Here is a 21,189-nt window from a genome sequence, read left to right as displayed (position 1 = left end):
CTTCTGCAAAAATGGCAACGCAAACTGGGCTGTAGCCATGAAAGCCTCCGTGCAAAGCATGACCCAGAGGTAAGAAGCTGCTTTCAAAAGGGGTAGCGTAACCTATAGAGAAGGCCCAGAAAATCAGGGGGTTTCTTGTTGCTGTTCTAAAATATTTCATCCTCTTAAGAGGGAATTTTGCTTTTATCAGACTGCTACACTCGATTCTCCTCAAGCCTGCGCACCCTCAAGAAACACCTTGCTTACTTATATCAGTAAACTTAAACTACAGGGGTGCACGCCCCCCAAAATACTAAGACTCTAAGCAAGGAGTATAAATTACATTTTTCAGTCGGTGTTTTTGTCTGGAATTAGAGAATTTCTACCTTCACAATTGTACTGCTTTCAAGTAGCTAAAGCCCATTTCGTTTCAGTATTTCAAACATTTTGTGTGTCCATTGAGAAAGGCTCTATGTTCTAAGAAAGTTAGTGCAATCTCTCAAATAAAGAGATAGTAGAACCGACAGATAAAGTTAAAAGAACATTACAAATAGTTTAGTAGTCTAATTTAGACAAGTACCAGGACGGTTCATTTAAGTTACATCTGCAGAATGAAAGATCCAAAATGATTTGTTCAATGTTTAAAAAATACTTGCAAAATTCTAAATATGTCAGGGTAGCCAAAGTTAATTTAAAAATTTAATTATCCATCTTATGAAGGACACTTCAACCTTTTTTTTTTTTTTCCCAGCCTTCTCTCTTGGATTTTTCCTTCAGAATCAATTATTAGTCACTTCAATTCCCTGAATCCTAATAACCCAATTCTGCCTTGTGCTTCCTCTTCCTCTCCTGCATCTCGGGTCTGGCTTCTATTTAAAATGGCAGAAATATTTCAGGTATCTTTTAGAAACTGAAAACGGGATTTGAACCTTTTTTGATTAGCATCTCAGGAAGTTCCTTCCATTTCTTCTCCAATGAATCACTAAGGTCCTTAATCCTCTAAATATATTCACCCCCGTTGTTAAATTCTAACTCATTTTCAAGGTTTCTACAGAGCTCGCTCATGTTTTGTCTGCATTTATTCTCTCAAATTATACATAAGAAACCACCTAACCGGTGCAACAGAATGTCATTAACTTATGTATCTGCTTAAAATTCATTGTTGCCTTTCTATTTTCATTATCTCTTGCTCGCAACAATGGCATTTTGAAAGATATTTCAGGATCTGGCACAGAAACATCTCTCTCTTTTTTTCCCCCTTTTGAAGGACCAAGACCAACAATTTCATCAACGATTGCATTTAGCATCCTACAAAGTGTTAATCAGTGAAAGCTGATTTAACGAGGTAAGAGAAAAAGCAGTATTTTCTAGAGGGTTACTGCTATATAGCTGACATAAAAGAACAAAGTCCTTATCCATGAGAAGGACACAGAAGACAGAGGAGCTAGCAGAGCTGAAAATCTAACGGCTACAGTGCTTTTTTGATTTATCTATTAGTACTAAGTACTACTGGAGTTAGTGGAAAGAGAGGGTTTGACTTGGGTTAGGAGAGGGGCTAATATACACAGGGCAGGACATACCAACCTTTTCCAAGTGTGGAAACACGACCTATATTCCCAATTAAATCTAGGGAGAGAATTGTGAACATAACTTCCCCAATTTTGGCCCCTCTTACAGGGGTAATCCACCTTCTTAATGGGCAAGGGTGTCAAATGATATTTTAGATGAACCAACAAGAAAAAAAAAATCTTAGTGACAAGACAAAAAAAAAAATTCCACTGGAAGGAAGCAGTCCCAGACTGAAACCATAACTCTGAAACCCCCAGACTTCTTTCTTGAGACAGTAGGCACTTAAATAGATCCGTTATTTTAATTTCCAGCCCTAAGTCTGAATCAAGCAGCTGGTAGAAGATCACTCAGCGCTGCTGGCCTCCTCTAGCCGCCTTTGTAACCATCCAGCCCAGTCATTTCTCACTGGCGTATCCACAAACTGGTATTAGCGTCACATCTTTAAAACTAAAGTATGTTTAATGTGGAGTAGCAAAGAGCTTTTTAAGAGACTAGATAGTAATCCACTCCCCATGGCTACTGGTGTCTTGACTGTATACCATCCAATAAATTCAAGGCAGTAGTTCTTATCCCAGCATTAAAAAAAAAACACACTATAATTTCCAAAATTTAGTAATGTCCATCATCTCTTTTTGCCAATACCATCAGAAAGAATAATCCCAATAACTTGGAAATGATGTAGATCCAAAATGGAAACATCACCAGCTGCCTTCGGTCTTCTCCATCCAAGCGTTATTTCCACGGCTACGTGTTGTCTGTAGAATCCAAGGGGCTGCATCATTAAGGTCTACTAGAAATTTTGTGGTGACAATCCAATTAACATACCAACTGCGTACAGTGAGAACTGAGAACTAGGCATCGAGCCTTCACAGAATTTTAGGTTCTAGTATTCCGAAGATACTCCAGAGAGAACTTCACCACATGTTGTAGAGTAAGATAGCTCCATCTGGCAGCAGGGATACATCCGAGCAAGGCCTTAATATTATCCAAGACATGGAATCGTTACTTCTAGAAAAGAGTAACTCCAATATCGATGCTGGCCAAAGGAAATCTTCCATCTTAAAACCACCTTATTTCAAGTGTAGATATCCAACCAGCTGCGGAAAACATCCTCTATGGATCCACAAGGTACCAGCCACTGGGATAGAAATCACTTCCGTTTCCAACCCAAAATAGGAAACATAGATAATTCCCAAAATTTTAAATCCATCTGGGGGCCCTAGATACGAGTTTGTGTTTCTCACCATACAAATACAAAATACCTGCCTAGAGAAACCTTGGAACTTACCCATCAAGTCTCCGCTCATAACGTCCTTCCCGTGCATGAAGCGATGGGGGGGGGCCGTAAGTGGGCCCCCCACCACCTCCTCTGAACCCAGAAACCTCTCTACTACGAGATGCTATGGAAACTGTATCATCCAAGCCCCGAGCAGCACTGGGAATGGTTCCTGGTTCATTATAATCCGTCCGTAGGTCTCTATCTCCCATTTTGTTGACAGAGTTGTGTGCCTTCTGCGCACTTTTGATGTCCACAAAATCCACAAACGCTGCCACTCCGCCTTCCGACCCCCTCTTAGGGAGGATTTTGACACTTTCGACACGTCCATATCTGGAAGAAAAGCAGAGCAGAGCACAAATATTAGCGCTGGTGGAAAAAGATCGTATTTAATAACATTGCCCCCTTCAAGATCAACATGTTTCAAACCGTTTGCCCTTCCCGTACAGGAGGAAAATCAATCTCAAAGCACAGCAGAGGTTGGAGGACGTGTTCGCAAAAAAAAAAAGGGGAAAAAAGCCATTTCTGCTTTCGTCGTTATTTTCAAAACTCCTCTCTTTTGGTCAGTTACCATGAGATCACCCTTTTTATAATAACAGAGCAAGAGCAGCTAAAGAAATAGCAAGGTACCTGCAATGAGAGCAGCACTTCTCATTTTTAATGAGGAGCAACACATAATCAAACTAAAATTGTGCCTCAAGTAGAAATAAAGACATCCCGACAATTTTCTGAAGAAAAACATGACCTTGACACAGCAATTCCACTACTCCGATCTGTATTTAATCCATTCAGCGCTATAACGGGAGTCTTCATTCCGCTCCTCGTTCCCAATCTCAAAGCCATTTATTTACAACAGCCTCGCAGGACATTTCTGGAGCGTGACTGACACAGGTACCCCCGGACCAGGGTGTTTCTGGGGTTCAATTTTACATCCCCCGCCACAAAACAAGCCCCACGCTGAGGAAAAGCCCACGGGAAGGTGACGCCATCCTACTTAAGGTACGTTAAATTAAATAATTGCAACACAGGCACTTACGGATGAGGAAATGTCTACGTAAAAAAAAATAAAAAACAAAAACAAAACAAAAACAAACAAAAAGATGATGTTAAAATGTTTTTTTTAAATACCTTGCATCAATTCATAATGAGAAAGGATAAAATGGGAAGTACGAACATAGCGACGTTTTAAAATAGCCGAGAACTACAGGTTGCGTTTTGGTTGTTCATTTCTCTCAGCCAAGAGATTTTGAGGAACACAGGTTAAGGGCTTTAACTGCAGTCGTTAATCCATGACAAAAACCGGCAAAGAGCATATTTTTGAAAGCGCTGATAAACGGGAAAGGGACACACAAACAAAAAAAGTAGTTGATAACTATTTGTAAACTCTGTGAGGAATTATTGCAAAAGATTTTGTACTCGCAAAGGCAGCACCGTGCTGAACAGATCTAAACAGATCTTAAAGAAAAGCTCTTCTCAGCGATATACACAGGAAAAACCTAACACAACCGTCTGCCTGAGGAGCAACCGCTGTCAGAACCTGCAGCTGAGTCTGCGTTACGCTCGGCTTTCAATACACCTTCAAATTTCATCATTGTTGTGGGGTGACTAATCCTTAAACACGATTTGCAAACCTGCCCGGCTGACTGCTGCCTTCTCATTCCAGCCTGACCTACTGTATTTTATACATAATCTGGTTGGGATTTAGATCTCGTTTCACCCTGGTTTATACTCCGCCCTATATGGCACACGACCCGTTAAGGAATATGTGCGCAAACAAGAAAAAATTAGGCCAAAAAAGGCACAGTCACCTAAAGGACATGTTCCTCTGAGCAGCCCAGAACTGAGCTTGCTGCCTTTGTACCCATGGGTACAGCACGGTGACGTTTCATTCTCAGGAGTTTCCTGACCTGCATGGGTCATTTTTTATTCTAATTAAAAGCTGCAAGGAGCAAATGATGGTGAATGGTACTGCAGGAAAGATACTTCTCGAAGTCTGCGCTCTCCTGAGGCTGGATAAGGTTATCTGACCTTGAAGGCAAGATTTGGCAAGATCAGAAAAGTGGAGGATACGGTTAATAAAATATGTGTGAGGGAAAAAACTGGCCAGTTGGATGTGGCACATGTAAAAAGAGAAGAAACAGGAAAGGAAGGAGGAGGAAGAAAACAGGAAAGAGCCCATTTGAAAAAAAATGTTCATGCCATGAATGAACGTGACGAAAAATATGAAAGATAATGAGGTATCCTAGTTAGCATCACCCTTTAAGGTGTGTTTCAGTGCCAGTTCTCTGCAGACAACAAAGATGTAATAGGATAGAATGCTCTTAACTCTCGTATCCATAGAGTTTTTCTTCTAAATAACATAGTTACAGAAGTGACTGGTCAGAACATGTTCTTCCCTTTTGCTCACTGTCTACACACTCGGTTTCTAGCAACACGAGCCCATACTTTGTCTAAAATCTTCAGGGGAAAAAAGAAATAGTATCTTAGTACTACTCAAAAAACCTAAAATCCTAATTGACCTTCTGACTGCAATCACCACAGCCTGCCTGGTAGGAAGTTACAGCAGAAATGGGCTCTGAAGGACTCTTCCCACTCACCATCCTGACTGTTCTTTTATTTCCTCATTCTGATGTTATTATAACATCCGCACAGACCTCAATTATTTTTCTTTTGCTGCAGGAAATCCAGAAATGTGTTAAAATGTTCAAATACTCAAGCTAATGCTGCCCAGAAAGCACAGAAGATACAGAACATTGATGTAATACACTCCCTATGTACCAATAAAAAAAAAACAAAAAACCCAGCAAATGTGCAACTCTTGCGGGTTAATTTTCATATTGGGAAAAGTGTACTTTGGCTGCCATTAATTTAAAAAAAATATATATTTTTTTTTTTTCTAAATCAGAAATGGATGGGGGAAGGGTACTACTGTATTCCACTGGTCCTAAATCATCCCACTCAGAGATGGCGTGTTTTAATCCATCCGTTATCCGGATACATAAATATACGCTGCGCTTTGGTCTCCCGCACCGTACCCTTGACAAGCCCCGAGGATAATCTGCCACAATCGTCTTTGCTGAAAGCGAGGGAGGCAGACGGGGAGGAGAAAGGGAGCACAGAGCAGGGGGGGGTGAAAGAAAACCGAGAAGTAGAGAGCCCTGAGTATTCAAGGACAGCTGCTGGGAGAGGAAGGTTCGCATTTTCCGTGCCCCACCGCGGTCCTGTGATCACTCGCATCCCTCGGTCCCCCACCGCGAAGATTAATCTGTCTAGTGATCCGGCCCAGCCCCACCCGTTGGCGTCTCTCCGAGCTGCTCCCGGCTTGGCAGATGCTGCCGGGAGGAGGACGAGGGGGAGATCTGCAGTGCTGCATCACCAGACGGCTTTACCGCAGCACAATAATACAAGAAAAAAAAAAACCACGATACTTTTTGGAGGAGAGGCAGCGATACCACCGCGGTTCGTTATGCGGATCGCACGTTAAGGCAAGATGGAGGCGAACGCGCTCCGAGGAGCAACCTGCGTCTGGATCCCAAGGGACAAAAGGCAAGAGGACAAAAGACAAGGGGAGGCACCGCCGCGAGCTTTGGAAACGTTCACAGCGCGGCTCTTCTCAACCTCCGCCTGGTATCTTTATACCTGTGCGTCAGCCTTTTCCAAGAAGGCTGCTGCCCTTTCACAATCGCTGGCAGACCGAACGCACAACAAAGAGGCTCGTTCGCCCGGCTCCAAACCCGCAGACCCTCAGGAAAACACGGCTTTTTGGTGCCTCTTCCTGTCCGCAACTCACACTGATCCATCATTAGCTCCATTTCATAAGGAAGGTGGATGAGGCTGTATTTTTGGAGGGGTTTACAGTTCAGAGGAGAGGAGGACGTGCGAAAGCCGGCATGTCACCGAGCCCCTCCACCAGCACAGTGCCATCGCAGCGCCCGCCTGTAAACACACATCGAGCAGCCTTTTCAGAAAAAATTTTTAAAAGTTGTTCGATAATCACCGCTCGAAGAAAGCCACACTAATCCAGCTTTTCAGACAAAGAAAAGGAATTCATAATTTAAGCATTATCGGTTTATTCACTCTAGATCAAAGCGCCTCTATAATCAAGCAGCTGAAATGTCTCTGGGTTCTTGGCATGGCTGCTCGGCGTGTTCTCTGGCTCCCCGGCCCGTCCTCCTCCTCCTCCCCGCTCTTCCTCCCGTCCGGGATGGGAATCGCAGCCTCCGCCGGGCTGGTTCCTCCTCCCTAGGGGAGACGTGACACCCAGACACAGCCAGAATTGTCCTTCACCCCACAACCTTCCCTGGTTCCTCCTCTGTGGGAGACACCTCACCCACACATGGCCAAAATCATCCCTCACCCCACAACCTTCCCCACTTGCCCACACCGGGGTGGCTGCGCCCCCGCCTCGCCATTTCTAATTAATTAACAGTTTCATCTCAGGTGCTGCTTTTAAAATTCCTTCTGCTATTCCCAAGAAGCAGCACTTTAAAAAACGGATGGACTATGAGAGAGCCAGCCAGCAAGTATTTAGTAAACCAATGTTACCTTTTAGCTGCAATATTTTATAAACTGATTAGGGTCTTTACAGGATGATATATACATGATAGGAAAAGGTAGGTCAAAATCAGGGAGATTCATTTAATTTAAACTGAATCCCACTTTAAATAATATTACCTCCTTATTTCTCACGTTGAGCTCCCCCCCAAGCTTGTAAAGACATTATATCCAACCATTTTCATCACCGCAGACTTCTGAAGGTCAGCTACATCCCTAAAAAACTTCATATTTTTCTTTAGAAGTCAGCGCAACATTACGCTCCAGATCCCACTAAATGCAAGGCACATTGCAAGATCAAAAACAACGCAGGAGGTTTTTTGTGCTTGTTTTTGCACCACTCGTTAAGAGCATGAATTGACAATCAGGACACCTGAGTATTTTGGATTCTCTTTGACTAAAGCCAGGTATCTTTAGCCAGCTGAAAAGCACGGCTCATTTTCCCGTGCCGTGCTTAAACTCCGTCCTCCTCCGTTATTATATAAGCCAGGCAAGCCCCAGCCTGCATTATTCAGTGAAACGCTCGCACAGCTTGAAGCTTCCCTCCGCCAATCGCGTTCCTCTCGCTCTGTTGTTATTTCATAACAAAATTATGTGACCTGAAATAATACTTCTCCAGATGTCCGCGTCTCTTCTCCTCATTCCCAGCCCCCAGCCAGTCCCATACCCCATTCTGGGGGCTACTCCAGGCCTGTGTTTCCCCCTGCACAAACCATCTGTACGTGCGTCTACTTCCCACCCAAGAATACACAAAATAACACGCCGGAAAAGCAGCAAAACCCCCGGCACCACAGTTCCCCCCAGCGGGACACCAGCCCCAAAAAAATCCTGCTCCCAGTTAAGCACCAGCTCCCAGTATCACCAACTCATGGCACAAATCGCAGCGTAAACATCTCCCTCCCGCAGCATCAACAAACACAGTGTTAAATATTCACCGCTGTAAAAGTTCTGAAGCAACAGAAGGGGACTTGGGTCTTCACAGAGCATTTGCAAAGAACAAGGCACCGTAACTGATCATGGGGGCATTACTATAATTTAAAAAATACACCATTTAATAGTCATAACATGCTTGGCCTAAGAAAATTACATACCACCAAGCTTCATATTCATCACAGTCACATACTTTACTTGCCAAGAAAAATATTTACATGCTTCTAATTTTTTTTTTTTTTTTTGGAAAGGCAGTTTCATATCAAGGGTGATACAAGATTTTATCACCTTCAGACCTGAGCGGCCCAAGTCTTTGGAACTGCACTCTGCTGCAAGTAATGCAGAGTATCAGTTGAAAATCTGACAATATCATCATGTGCCTGGCATGGGAGGAAGATTTGAGCTTACAGAAGAATAATAAAACCTAAACAAAAGTGACTCAAAAATGCACAAACTGCATTATTGGGTTGGGGCTCTTTCATACAGTAACTGATGCAGGACAGCAAATCCAAAGGCAGACCATAAAGAAATGTGCACAGGGCTGGGATGAAAACAATGCAAATTAATTGAAATGGACCTTCATAGAAACAACAAGCGGAATTCCAGAGTCCTGGAAAACAACACTTAAAAATTAACTTTTAACAAACGTGGGGAACTGTCACCCAATGAGCCACAATCGCTTGCCTTTGTAACATTGTCATTTAACCCCAGAGAATTTTGCCAAACGGCATCTCAAATGCTTAAGGACAAATAGGGCAACGTACACATGGCGACGTATGGAGCACGTCCAGCAGCCTCCAGAAACACAACGTATGGTATTGGCTCTCCTGATCTCCAGCTGCTACATCGCATTAAAGACAGCTAAAAATAAAACCAATTAAACGTCTCTCTAATTCTACCTTTCTCGGCACAAAATTGCTGTTTCTATACCAATAAGTCACCGTGAGCGTTCTGGATGATCAGGAGTAGGAAGGCTCATAGCGAGCGATAAATCCACACCACGCAAGGCTTTGAAAAACCTTCTACTTTCCCAAAGCCAGGCAAAATCAAAGCTCCTCGTATCACAAGGAGCGCTGGTTTTCAAGCCATACTGAGAACAGACCTTGTGACAGCAATGACTCAGAAACATGCTCTAATTACCCAGCTCCCATAATTTTCTAGATTGCAATCTGAGATGCTTTAAAACCTGTTTAGAGCGATCTTTATTGGCTCTGCGACCTTTGGGGGGAGAAAAATGACGATCTTGAGGGCATTCTCCGCAGCTCTCCTCCTAGGAATAAAGATCTTCAGGGAAACCTCAAAATTCAGGAGCAAAAACCGTCAACCAGGTTCTGGAACTCGGTCGGACCCTTTACGTGACGAGGGTGAACCCCGCCACCCAAATTACTCCAACCCAGAGCACTCTGAGACTTTGCAGCATTCAGCAAAAAAAAAAATCTCCAGCTCTGGGGGAGTTTGTTAACGAGCCCCAGCACGTGTTCCTGCCACGCACTGAAAACAGCCAGGGCTTTGTCTACACTCGTAATCCCTCCCTGCGAGATGACAAAGTAGGAAATTAAAAAGCCAGCGCAGGCACATTCCCTGAGACTTTTGATACGTCTGTTATTTAAGAGCAACGCGCCTGACATATCAGATAATCCAGCAGATAACTCTGTGCTGAACTAAGCACCTGCTTCTTGCTTTACAGCTCAGCTGAATGCTCCATTTTAAGACACAAACTGTGATTTCCTAATTAAGACATTTTACTTATGTCTTTATTGCAAACTCACCGTTTCAATACCGCTGAGGTATTAATATACAAATTATTATGTACCACCAGAGAGAGAAAAACCAGAATATTTTTTAAAAGTTTATTTGTGGTTGCTACTGTCGGTAGCAGCTACTTCTTCCAACAGTCAACGTAGCAGGAAATTTTTCCGCAACCCCCGTTGCCAAAACATTTTGCCACAGATAAACTGTTCTAGCGCGTACGCGTCAGGTGAAACTGGAATACAGATCCACCCGCTCCGCGAGATAGAAATCTGTTCCACTGCAACACCCCCACAGCACCAAACAACATCCAAAAGGACTCCTAGAAACTCTTCAACCTGGCGAAGACAAGCCGGGGAGATGAACCCACGCTCTGGATACCGGGATTAAATGAAGCTGTAAGAATTAAAAATAAAAACCTCAGCTTGTGTTCAGCAAGACCCGGCGGGGCTGGTTTTAATCCCCCCGCCCCAGTCAGCAGTTCCGCTGCCGGCGAACCCCATCACAGAATCACAGAATCACAGAATGTTAGGGATTGGAAGGGACCTCGAAAGATCATCTAGTCCAATCCCCCTGCCAGAGCAGGAACCCCTAGGTGAGGTTACACAGGAAGGCGTCCAGGCGGGTTTTGAATGTCTCCAGAGAAGGAGAATCCACAACCCCCCTGGGCAGCCTGTTCCAGTGTTCTGTCACCCTCACTGAGAAGAAGTTTCTTCTCACATTTAAGTGGAACCTCTTGTGTTCCAGCTTGAACCCATTACCCCTTGTCTTACTGTTGGTTGTCACCGAGAACCCATGTTGCATCAGACCTCGACCCAACCGTCAGCAAGGGCTTAGCGCAAAATTACCCAGCTAAAGTTGCGTAAACACAGCTGAACGACACAAGTTTCTTGTTCACGAGGCCACCTCAGCCGGCCAGAAAAAAAGGCAGGAGCTCTGTCATTAAACAACTTTTCCTCATGGTCACTTCTGTACAATTAAGAAGCATCAGCAGCAGAGCTTATTGGTATATACGTTATTAAAACTACAAGAAATCAAAGCGGCTTTGTGAGCAGAAATAACGAAGGCTCATTTCTTATGGATGCACGTCTTGAGGTCGAATTCTCCGGCGTCCAATAACTGCCGGCTCCCAGTGCAGCTTTTCCCACGCTCAGGAACACCTCGCTCTCCCATGTGGATTCTTTAATGTCTAATAAGGGTTGCACTCTCGCTGCAGCTTTTCTCTCCATGGGGCCACTAATCAGGTCTCTCTCCTCTATTAAAACCGCTTGTTTTCACAAAACTCAAAGGAACGTCGTATCTCTGAGACTACGAATCCCGCTTTGCCCCTAAGTACAGCTGGAACGGGCTAACAGGTTCAAAATTGATTAGGGAAGATACATATGCATAGCAAAATCACAACAATCTCGCTCTCCAAGCAGAGGAGAATAAATACAACTATTCGTAGAAACCTAAAGAGGTTACAAAACTTTGTAGAAACTCCGCATGTTCAGCTGTGTTGTATCGAGTGTGACGTGCGGTGATTGTTCATCCTCCAGCCTCCGCAGATGTGCGGTATCGCGTTACTGCATGCTAGACACAGAGCCGCTGAGTTCCATCTCCAGGGCATTTTTTCTTCCAGCTTAAATCATAATCTGCAGATTTGCTTCAAAAATACCGGTGGCGATAGGCTACGTTGAATGCTTTCTGCAGAGGAATTGCTCAAGCCTGTTCTCTTGTGTGACTGATTTTAGGATTTGTTTGGATTCAATTTTAAGAACGCGCCACATCACAACCGGAGGGGAATCTCGTGATTAATCAACTTTTTCCGTTCTTACATGAAAGGGTAATTCCCCATCTCGGTTTTGCTTTTCCAAGCCCTGCTTTGCATGTATTTGGCAGCAGATGGAGGAAAATGCGGAGTCATAACATTATGGTCTCCCCGCCATGCTGCAGAGTACTTTAAATATGTATCATCTTCAGGCTTTGTAAGTCTTGGTGCTCATACTTCTCCAGGGAACACAAACCTCTTCTCCAAGGCTTGTATGTTTTCCAGAAAATGGTATTTAAGAAGAAAATAGAGTTTATCTGCCTCTTAGACCATCCCAAACGACCAGATTGCTCTTCCACTTTGAACCACAGCTCGGTTTGAACCGAGTGACCAGCTGCAATTCAGCCAACAGGTCTGACAGCTTGACATTCATTTCTGACAGAAAGCAGCCACTGATCCAAGGACTCACAGGCAACTCACAACCCAAAAGAGCTCACCTACGCCTAAAAGCGTACAACCTTTGAAACTGGGCAGGAAAAAATAGTTCCACCGCCCTGAAAATAAAGTCAGTTCCCAGCCAGCCCAGCCTCCTCCACGAACCCTGTATTTTAAACTGGCCCGCCGCTCCCGTGCTGCCCCACCAGTCACCCAAATACAGACGTCCCAATGTTATTTTGTTGGCTCATGACTCACCACTCCCATCACCTTGGAGAAAGTGCTTGTTCCTGTGACTAAACCAACTGGCAGCGCAATCCTCGGCGTGAGCCAGGTGTCAGCCCAAGGAAACTCCGTATTCTGGGGAGAGCCCGGCGCACGCTCTGTGCTCCATCTGCAGCGCCTACCTGCGCTCCAGGCGCTTGCTCCATAGGCGAGAGCTTAAAACTTTCCACAATTGAGCTCCTCGGCCAGCTAGATTTTAATGACTTTTCTTCTGATGCAACTCCAAGTCAAGGTTTTGCAAAGCAGAGCTGGAAACAGGCTGGCTTGAATGTCATGGTAATGACAGGTGAGGTTTCTCAGCCCTGTTTTATGAGAGAGAATTCAGCAGACCTGTATCTCTAAAGGAGGGAGATTCAGCCCAGACATGAAGAAGAAATCGTTGCCCCTGAGGGTGGTGAGAGCCTGGCCCAGGTTCCCAGAGAGGTGGTGGATGAACCATCCCTGGAGACATCCCAGGCCAGGCTGGACGGGGCTCTGAGCAACCTGAGCTGGTGCAGATGTCCCTGCTCATGGCAGGGGGGCACTGGTGGGGCTGGGAAGGGCCTTCAACCCAAACTAGTCTGTGATTCCATGATCTCGAGGAGTACGGGCACTACCAGGCCAACAGGGCTCCTCCTGTACTTAAGGACCAGTCAGATACACCGCCCCACCCGCAACACATCCCCACCACCACCAGAAAAGCTGCTTCCTAATTTTATACTGTTTCGGGGATCAGCTTCACCTTTAAATGCTTGTTTTCCAAAATTAGTCCGACATGAGGTAGACAAGAGCGTGAACTGCCAGCACGACCGAGGGATTGCACTCTCTGAATGGATGTAGAGGAAGAGACGCTTCCTGAGCTCAGCGGCTGCCAAAAACCAGCGTATCTCGCCGTACCCGCAACCAGCATATCACCTACAACATCAGTGCTGAAGCTGTTTTTATATTTTAAATGCAGCAAAGCTTCTCTGCTACTAATACTTCGAAGAAGTTGCTTTACAGTTAAGAAAATGAGCAAAGGTTTATTTAAACTTTGATTACAATGAGGTTACTGTGCAGATCGTTAGCTGTCTAGATGCGTATTTAGCTGGCTTTCCAAGGGCAGTGTCTCACACACACAAGCACAGATCCTCTGAAATTAAATCAGATGTTGATTACGTATACAAGGGAGATACTTATCCATCCTGAGCTTTTATTCTCCTCACAGTAAGGATGCTAATGAGACCGGAAGACTTTTTTTCCTCCAAAGACAACTACTTTAAACATACAGCTCAGCAATTTATTTCTCTTATTTTGCCCTATTAACCATTACAGGTCACCCACAGCTGCCACAAAGGGAATGTCTAAATGAGCCTCTATGTGCTTTTCAGCAGCCGTCGCTATTAATGAGGTCAGGAGGTATTCACAGCCACGGCAGGAGCGGATGGACCATGGCTCGGTGCTTTGTGCTGCGCGGAAGCCGGGAGCATCTCACCAAAAACACGGACACAGCGGTCGGGGAAATCTGCGCCAGGACAGTAAGTTACTCAGTGAACCCACAGACAGAAACACGACCAGCTCAGCTTTGTACCTGGAGGAAAACTAAAGGTCATTCACCACTTGCTAGACAAGAAAAATAATTTACAACCCGGCAGCAGTCTTCTTATTAAGCTAAAAGATGATTTCAAACCCCATTTTGATTTGGTACCCAATCACCTTCACTACAAGAACTTGGTCTGAACCCAGCTGCGATTTCCTACCACATCAGGGGATAACAAAAGACACACAAGCTCTTCTGTTGGGATGGAGATATCCTAGAGGAACACGCACAAGGTGGTATTGTCTCCATCGGAGAGCCACCAGCATCCAACAGATCATCCAGCCACGCTCCTTCCAGAGATCTTTGGGCTCATCTGGCACTTAAGTGTTGAGATGAGGACACATTCAGGGCGTTCCAATCAGATTTGAAAGTCCACGCTTTGGATACAAGCGTGCTTAAAAAATAAAATGCTCTTAATTTTACATTGCTAAGCTTAACTAATAGGGGAAGAGGGAGGAAGCAAAAAAGATCTCCCTTTTGTGCTGAAAAGGCGCCTGGGTCTTTAAACAGAAACCCGTCATTAAGATTGACTGCAGCTCTTCTCCTGTGATCAGTTTGTCTAAGCAGAAAGTTGATGTTCCTTCCACATCTCGATTCTGCTGCATTCTCACCCAAGTCATCATGAACATTTGGACCTCGGACAAGGCACAAATATACAGACTGCAGTACGGAGCCAGCCACAGCCAGGGCTACAAGATACACTTCCAAAAAATCCATCCCAAGAAGGACGTTCCAAAAAATCCGTCCCAAGGAGGACGTTCCAAAAAATCCGTCCCAAGGAGGATGTTGTTTCCACCAAATTCAGAGACGCCGTCTTCATACTCAACCTAACAGATCATATTGCAGCAGGCCCTGGAATATATCCCAGTGTATTTATGAAAAGCCTGTAACCATGTTTATTCTTTTATGAAAGGATGTTATCTCCCTGCTCCAGGATTTTACAGATTGCACGGGACGATTACACAGCGTTAGCAGGTTAAACAATAACTATGGAAATGCAGAAACCAAAGCAGTTGCTGGGTTTTATTCGTCGTACAGGAGTCGTCACCACATCTTAATATCTTGCTGCAGAACAGCGTTGGAGATGGTTTTTTCAGACTTGAGGAGACCAGAGCTGCCATTATTCACCTGGCAAAACCTCTTGCGGGTCCAAGGTGGGAAACACTACGGACTTGTTGGCTTGAGCAATGAAAAAAGCAGCTTTTGTCTGATTTTCATTAATCGGTCAAACAGTCTTTAGAACACTACAAAGACTCGTGCAAAGGCATGAGGCTGGTTGTACACTGTGAATTTCCATCATCAGGCTCATATTCCTCCCACGAGATTTCTAAATCGGCATGCCGAAGATGCAGCTAAACTCAAAATCTTATTATAGAGACTAATCATACTTTCTAGTTTATTCCTCAGTTCATTGTTTAGGAATGTTTGCCTTTGCAGTCTTGGGTTTCAGGGCGTTCTCAGACCTCAGCAAGTTCACTGAACTTAATAAAAAACACACGACAAAATATCTCACAAGCGCTTATTTTTGGTAGCTACCAAAATAAGAACGTACCCGCCCCACCAGCAACGACTCTCCCGAAACCTTCAGTAGTCCAAAACCAGCCGAGAGGGGTGAGCCTCAGTTTTACCCCTTCCCAAACATCTTTTTTTGATATTCCTTATTTCTCAGGTGCATCCTCGCATGCAGAAGGCATCTCCTCCTCCTCTTCACAAGCTGACAACAGCGTGAAACCACCGCAACAGCAGGACAGCCAGCGGTTGTCACACACCAGCTCACGAAAACAAACCTCCCCAGGAGCCCCAGGTCCATCCTGACTCACCAACTCATCCAAAATCTGAAACTCATTTGGATATTTACTTCCTTTTTTTATGAAAAGCCGGCTAGCGCGACTTCACCCTCAGCGAAGACAAGCACCTAATTTTGGACACGCCTTAAAATGGCAATAAGGTCATTTGCCAGAGGACTCGGCGTGATTTTCTGTCCTACGAAAAGCAAGGAGGGAAGAAAACAAGTCAACAAGGCTATCGCAAAACAAATTTAAGCCTTTTCTCGTCCGCTGTTGCAACTTGATGAATTCATTTAATATCCCTGTTAAGCCTCGTGAGGACTGGTACATTCTCGACACGCTTTCCCGCAGTCTGGAAGAAAGGGCGCTTGGATTATTTTATCATCGTACCCAAGGCATTTAGGATAAGGGCAAGAACTACCAAAAGCCAATGCCACTCCGGAGCGGCTCAGCGACAACAGAAGCTGCTCTCATCAAATCACAAATAAACACAGAAACTTCAGAGAAGAACCAATGCTAGAAAAGCTCAGCAGATGACAGAATTTTCTAACCAACTGACATCATCTTATCTAACAGGGCTCAGTGTACGAAAACACTTAATAGAAGCTTAGTCCAAATCTTTGCGGCTTTTCATTATGTTTCTTTGAAACTTTCACTAGGAACCGACTGAGACTCAAGCAGGACTCGCCTGGTGTCTTCTGCACCTTCTGATTCTGGGCAATTAATTTAATCCCCTTGCCCTAATCCCCCAACCAAATGTTCTCCCATCAACTTGTTGGGTTTCATCTGCAAAATTAAACATTACCTTAGAGCAGATATTTGTACGCTGTGGCGCAAACAGGTCCTGATACTGCCCAATATTCTAGACGTTGCTTCAGGAAAGCAAGGGCATGAATTTTACCTTTCTCATCCCTTCAAAGGCTCTGAACTAAAAAGGCTTGTACCTGATCTATGAAAACACTGTCACATAAAAACGATACGAATCCAGAAAACAGGAACAGTTCATTCTGTAGACTTGTGCATTTTCCTAAAATAAAAATATACCTGGATAGAGATCTCTATATGTGAAGCTGATTCAGTGTAACCATCATGAGTTCGCATCCTAAGTGATACCCAAGAGCTATTACTCGATTAGAAGCAATAAAAGCCTGGGAACATATTTGACAGTTTTACTAGAAAAAATAGAGCGCTATTACTTCCGACTCGAGCCCGTTCCTGCGGAAAGGCACTGCGAGACCTGCCGCTGCCATACGTGGGAAAAAGACACAGAAACGGTGCTGTTCTAGCAGAAATCACCCTAAACATGCACCGAGATTTTTCTGAATCTCACCGCTCTGCCCCACATCTGAGAGGAGCTGACCAAAATCTCACTGCCTCAGTCCATCGGGGTGACACACGGGGCACGAAGCCCTAGTAAACCGACCAAATGTTTTCTAGAAGTTATTGAAAACAAACCTGCGCTTGCCCTTACAGCAGTTTTTTTGCAGAGCAACTCCTCAGAGCTGTTGTGTTTAAAACACAAACCACTTCAGGATGCATCTGCAATTTATTTCTAACAATTGTAAAGGTTTCCCAGAAGCCGGGGCTTCTCCTGGACTTGGTCGTAATCCCCCCGCAGAACAGGAGATGCCATCTCAGAGTCACACGGCTCATAATTAAAAGGCTTTTACTCCTCATGCCCTTTAAAATACCAATAAACGGACAAAGCCGTGTTCTTTCATATAACTGGTAGAAAACACAGGGAAAAAAAGAAATATATAGAAGGGCAGCACTTGTGCTGGGGACAACTGTTACTATATTTAGTCGCCTTGTTCTGCAAGCTGCCGAGCATCTGTTTCAATGATGGTGAATGACTTTTTTTCCTGCTGGTTAAGGCAGCGTTAATTAGACGAACCCAAACGATTGCTGCCACTGCTTCGCATCTCCTAAAACACAGGTTCGCTGCTTATTCCAGCCTAAGAGCCGACTTCCCGTCTTGGCACCCATTTGCTTTTGTATCCGGGAATGCCTTAATAACCCGTTAGAAAGTTCGTTTTTTAAAAGGGAACATCTGTGTAGAAGTACAGAAAGCCTGTAACAACTTGTTAAAATGCACATAAAAATCATTCCTTTGTGACCCCCTTTAATATCAAGACAATAGATTAAGAAAAAGGCTTTTAAAGAAAAAAATAACACTGCTCAGGTAAGCCAGAGCTTCTTGAGACCAGATTCAGTATTCTCTCATTTGAGAGGAGAATTTGTAAGCAAAGAACGTTATTTCAATTCACACTGAACAAAACCAATCAGGAACGTTTCGAAAAAAATAAAACGCACTTTCTGCAAAACACCTCTTTCATTTTAATGCCTTCCTTAAAAGAATTACTTGCGAGACTGCAAAGCCAGGCAAGGTTCCCACAGTAAGTGGTTAACTGAAGGGGGAGGAGGGAAGCAGCAAACCCCTCCGCCTCAATATGCCTGTTGGGTTCCGAGTTTTCCAAGTCTCCCTTAAATCCTTGCTCCTTTAGAAACAAAATGGTTGTTTCTCAAACTTGCCCCTGCACCAGCAAGCCTGTTTGCATCCAGGCTTTAACATGGAAATACCAGTATTTCCTCAGCAAAAGTGGCAAAACGCTCCCTCCCGTGGGGTGTGCGGAGGCTTTTGGGGTAACGCGATTCCTGGTCGCAACCCAAGGTGAGATTTTAGGCGCTATTCCCCCCAAATTCCTCCCCCGCCCCACGGCTCAGCCTCCCCACGCTCTTAGTGCTGTTCTCAGGCTGGGGGATGGGTGGGAACTGGGTTTCGCCAAGCCCAGCTCCATCTCAAAAGACTTTCTCTCCAAACTAAACCATCCTTTTCCAAGGAAGGAGCCTTCGCATGCCACCTCAGCGCCCTCCCTATGGATCTATACCCCCCCCTTCCCTATGGATATACCCCCGCCACACGCAGTCCTTGTGCAACGTGTCCCTTCCCCCAGGCAGCACCAGCATACAAAGGAAGCCTCGCTCCATTGTCCACCTACAGCACCTTTAAGTCGAGCCTAAAACCCGGCTCAACACATCCCCCCTTTGCAGCCACCAATATTTCAAGGTTTACATCCCCAAAAGGGTCTCGGAGGCGGCGTATCATCCCCCCCATGCATTAGTAGCTGCACCCGCATGTTTTGGAACGTGTTTTAACTGTGTTTACTCGCCTGAGATCAGCCTCATCCAAACACACAAATCCCGGTTAAAAATCAGATTTGAAAAACGGACAGAAACCGCAGAAACAAGGGGTGAAAAATCTCCTTCCCAAACTCGCAAAGGTAAAAACAACCAACCAACAACAACAAAAAAAAAGGTAATTAACAATTCAGCGCCTGCCATTTTTTCCCATCCATCTCCAAGCAACAGTACCATAGCAACTTTTTCCCTGCTTTAGTACATCTTCCAAAAGGAGGAGGACTGGCCAAAATAAGACCCAGGAATCTCAGATTTCCACTCCTAAGTACCTATTCCCTCAGCCAGCTGTGCCTGGAATTAAACAAAACCACCCCAAAAAACCCTGCCTTTGTACAACGCTGCCTCACGCAACCTGGACCGACGGACACGGCAAACCGCCCCCCCACCCCCCAACACAGAACCACCATCCCACGCTGGTGCGGATGAAGCCGCAAATTTTAGGCTCGGGGAGGAAAACAAAAAAAAGGCGAAATGGAATTAAAATCAGGCAATTTCTGAGCGCTGATGATGCCGAGATGGGGGTTGCTGCTCAATCAGCTCAGGCCGGGGGATGCAGGAGACCCCCGCGGTTACCCCCCGCACTCCCGGGGTGACCCCAATCGCTCCCCGGCGCCATTTCAGAGCCCGGTCGGCACCACCCGCGCCCCCCGGGGCCGCTCGGCCACTCGGGGCCGCGGGTTCGGGTCCCCCCGGGGCCGCTCGGCCACTCGGGGCCGCGGGTTCGGGTCCCCCCGGCTCCTCCGCAGGGCAGAGCCGGCGGGGACCGACCTTCCCCCCCCCGCGGTGTCACCGCATCTATTTTTCCCATGGTGACTCATTATTAAGGACGCTCCGTCATTTTTCCAACGCAGGAAGATTAAAGGAAGCTTCAAAATTGCCTTTTTTTAATGGGGGGGAGTTAAAACAAGCGGGGGCTCAGCAGCCACCCTGGGCTCGCTACCTTCTTTTTTTTTTCCCCTTAAAAATAAAAGAAAAAGCTTCCAGTGTGGGGTACCGGGCATCAACTTTGTGCATTTCCCGAGGGAAAAGGTGTTGCTGAGGCGGTGAGGGAGAAGCCTCCTCCTCCTCCTCCTCTTCGTCGCACGAAAATACGAAGGAAGGAGGGGAAAAAAAAAAAAATACAACCATGCAAACAGCTACTACTTCCTTATGAGCAGGATTAATTTATGCAAGCAAAAAAAAAAAAAAAAAGGCACGAGAGAAAAAAAAAAAAACAACCCAAACAATATGAGTCCAGAGCACTTCCCGCGTGGAGGGATCCCGTGTTTTCTTCGTGGGTTTGCGTGATTTTAGTTTTGTTTTGTTTTAAAGTCACGTTTTTGCAGCTGCGGGCGCTTCGGTTCCCACCGTGCGCTGCACAGAGCCGGGGGGGGGACGCGGCATCCTCGGGGTGGCTCCGAAAACAGCAAAAACACAGTAAAAAGGGCAATAAAAAAATAATAATAAAAAAAATCACAACAAACCTCCAAACGTTGAATAATTTAAAAAAAAAAAAAAAAAAAAAAAAACAACGGAGAAGCAAAATGGCCAGGTTGCCTCCGACACACCGCGCACCCCCTCGGCATGAAATCCACTCCGTGCAGAGAGCCAAGCTTCGACACGCCGCTCCTCGCCTTTTTGTTTTTCCCCCGTGTTGCTCCGAGCGGTGCTCGCGATCCCGGCCGGCTCCCTCCGGCAGGGCCCGCGGGCCCGTCCACGCCGCGGCCATGGCGCGGGGTTATTTACAGCCACTCGCTTCTCCTCCTCCTCTCCACAGGCCGCGGGAGCCGCCGTCCCCCAACATTCCTCCCCTAGTTGATTTTTCATAGTTGTTTGGTTTGGTGTTTTGGGTTTTTTTTTTTTTGCATTTCCCTCTTATTTTTACCGAGAGAAGGGCCTCCCCGGGGGCAGGGTGTGGAGAGAACCCGTAGGCGCGGGAAGGGCCAGCGGGGACCCCCCGTCCCCCTGTCCCCACTCACCGCTTGAAGTGCTCGATGATCTTCTCCTCACGCACGTTCTCCGGCAAGTTGCCCACCCAGAGGTGCCTGGTTTCCCGGACCATGCTGCGCGGCGCGGGGCGAACCCGCCGCCCCTGCCCCGGCTCCCGGCCGCCTCCCCCCGCGCAGCGCTGCCGGCCGCC

The 21,189-nt window shown here is 45.7% G+C and overlaps 1 protein-coding gene across 3 annotated transcripts in view; it reads right to left on the bottom strand.

Moving 5' to 3' along the window:
- The window catches only part of SPEN (spen family transcriptional repressor), a 66,839-nt gene extending 45,650 nt beyond the window's left edge, over window positions 1–21,189 (bottom strand). For 2 of the 3 annotated variants that reach the window (XM_065650251.1, XM_065650252.1), the window contains exons 1-2: window positions 21,029–21,189; window positions 2,837–3,157 (exon numbers count right to left, since the gene is read on the bottom strand). In XM_065650251.1, coding sequence (XP_065506323.1) covers window positions 2,837–3,157; window positions 21,029–21,111 — 404 coding nt within the window. In that variant the 5' untranslated portion in view covers window positions 21,112–21,189. Of the gene's footprint in view, window positions 1–1,563; window positions 1,894–2,836; window positions 3,158–21,028 lie in introns of those variants that run through there. The other variant, XM_065650253.1, reaches the window with a different exon arrangement.

This window comes from Caloenas nicobarica, chromosome 22 (genome assembly GCF_036013445.1).
Source record: "Caloenas nicobarica isolate bCalNic1 chromosome 22, bCalNic1.hap1, whole genome shotgun sequence".
Lineage (NCBI taxonomy): Eukaryota > Metazoa > Chordata > Aves > Columbiformes > Columbidae > Caloenas > Caloenas nicobarica.
This window is presented reverse-complemented; position numbering and strand designations above follow the sequence as displayed.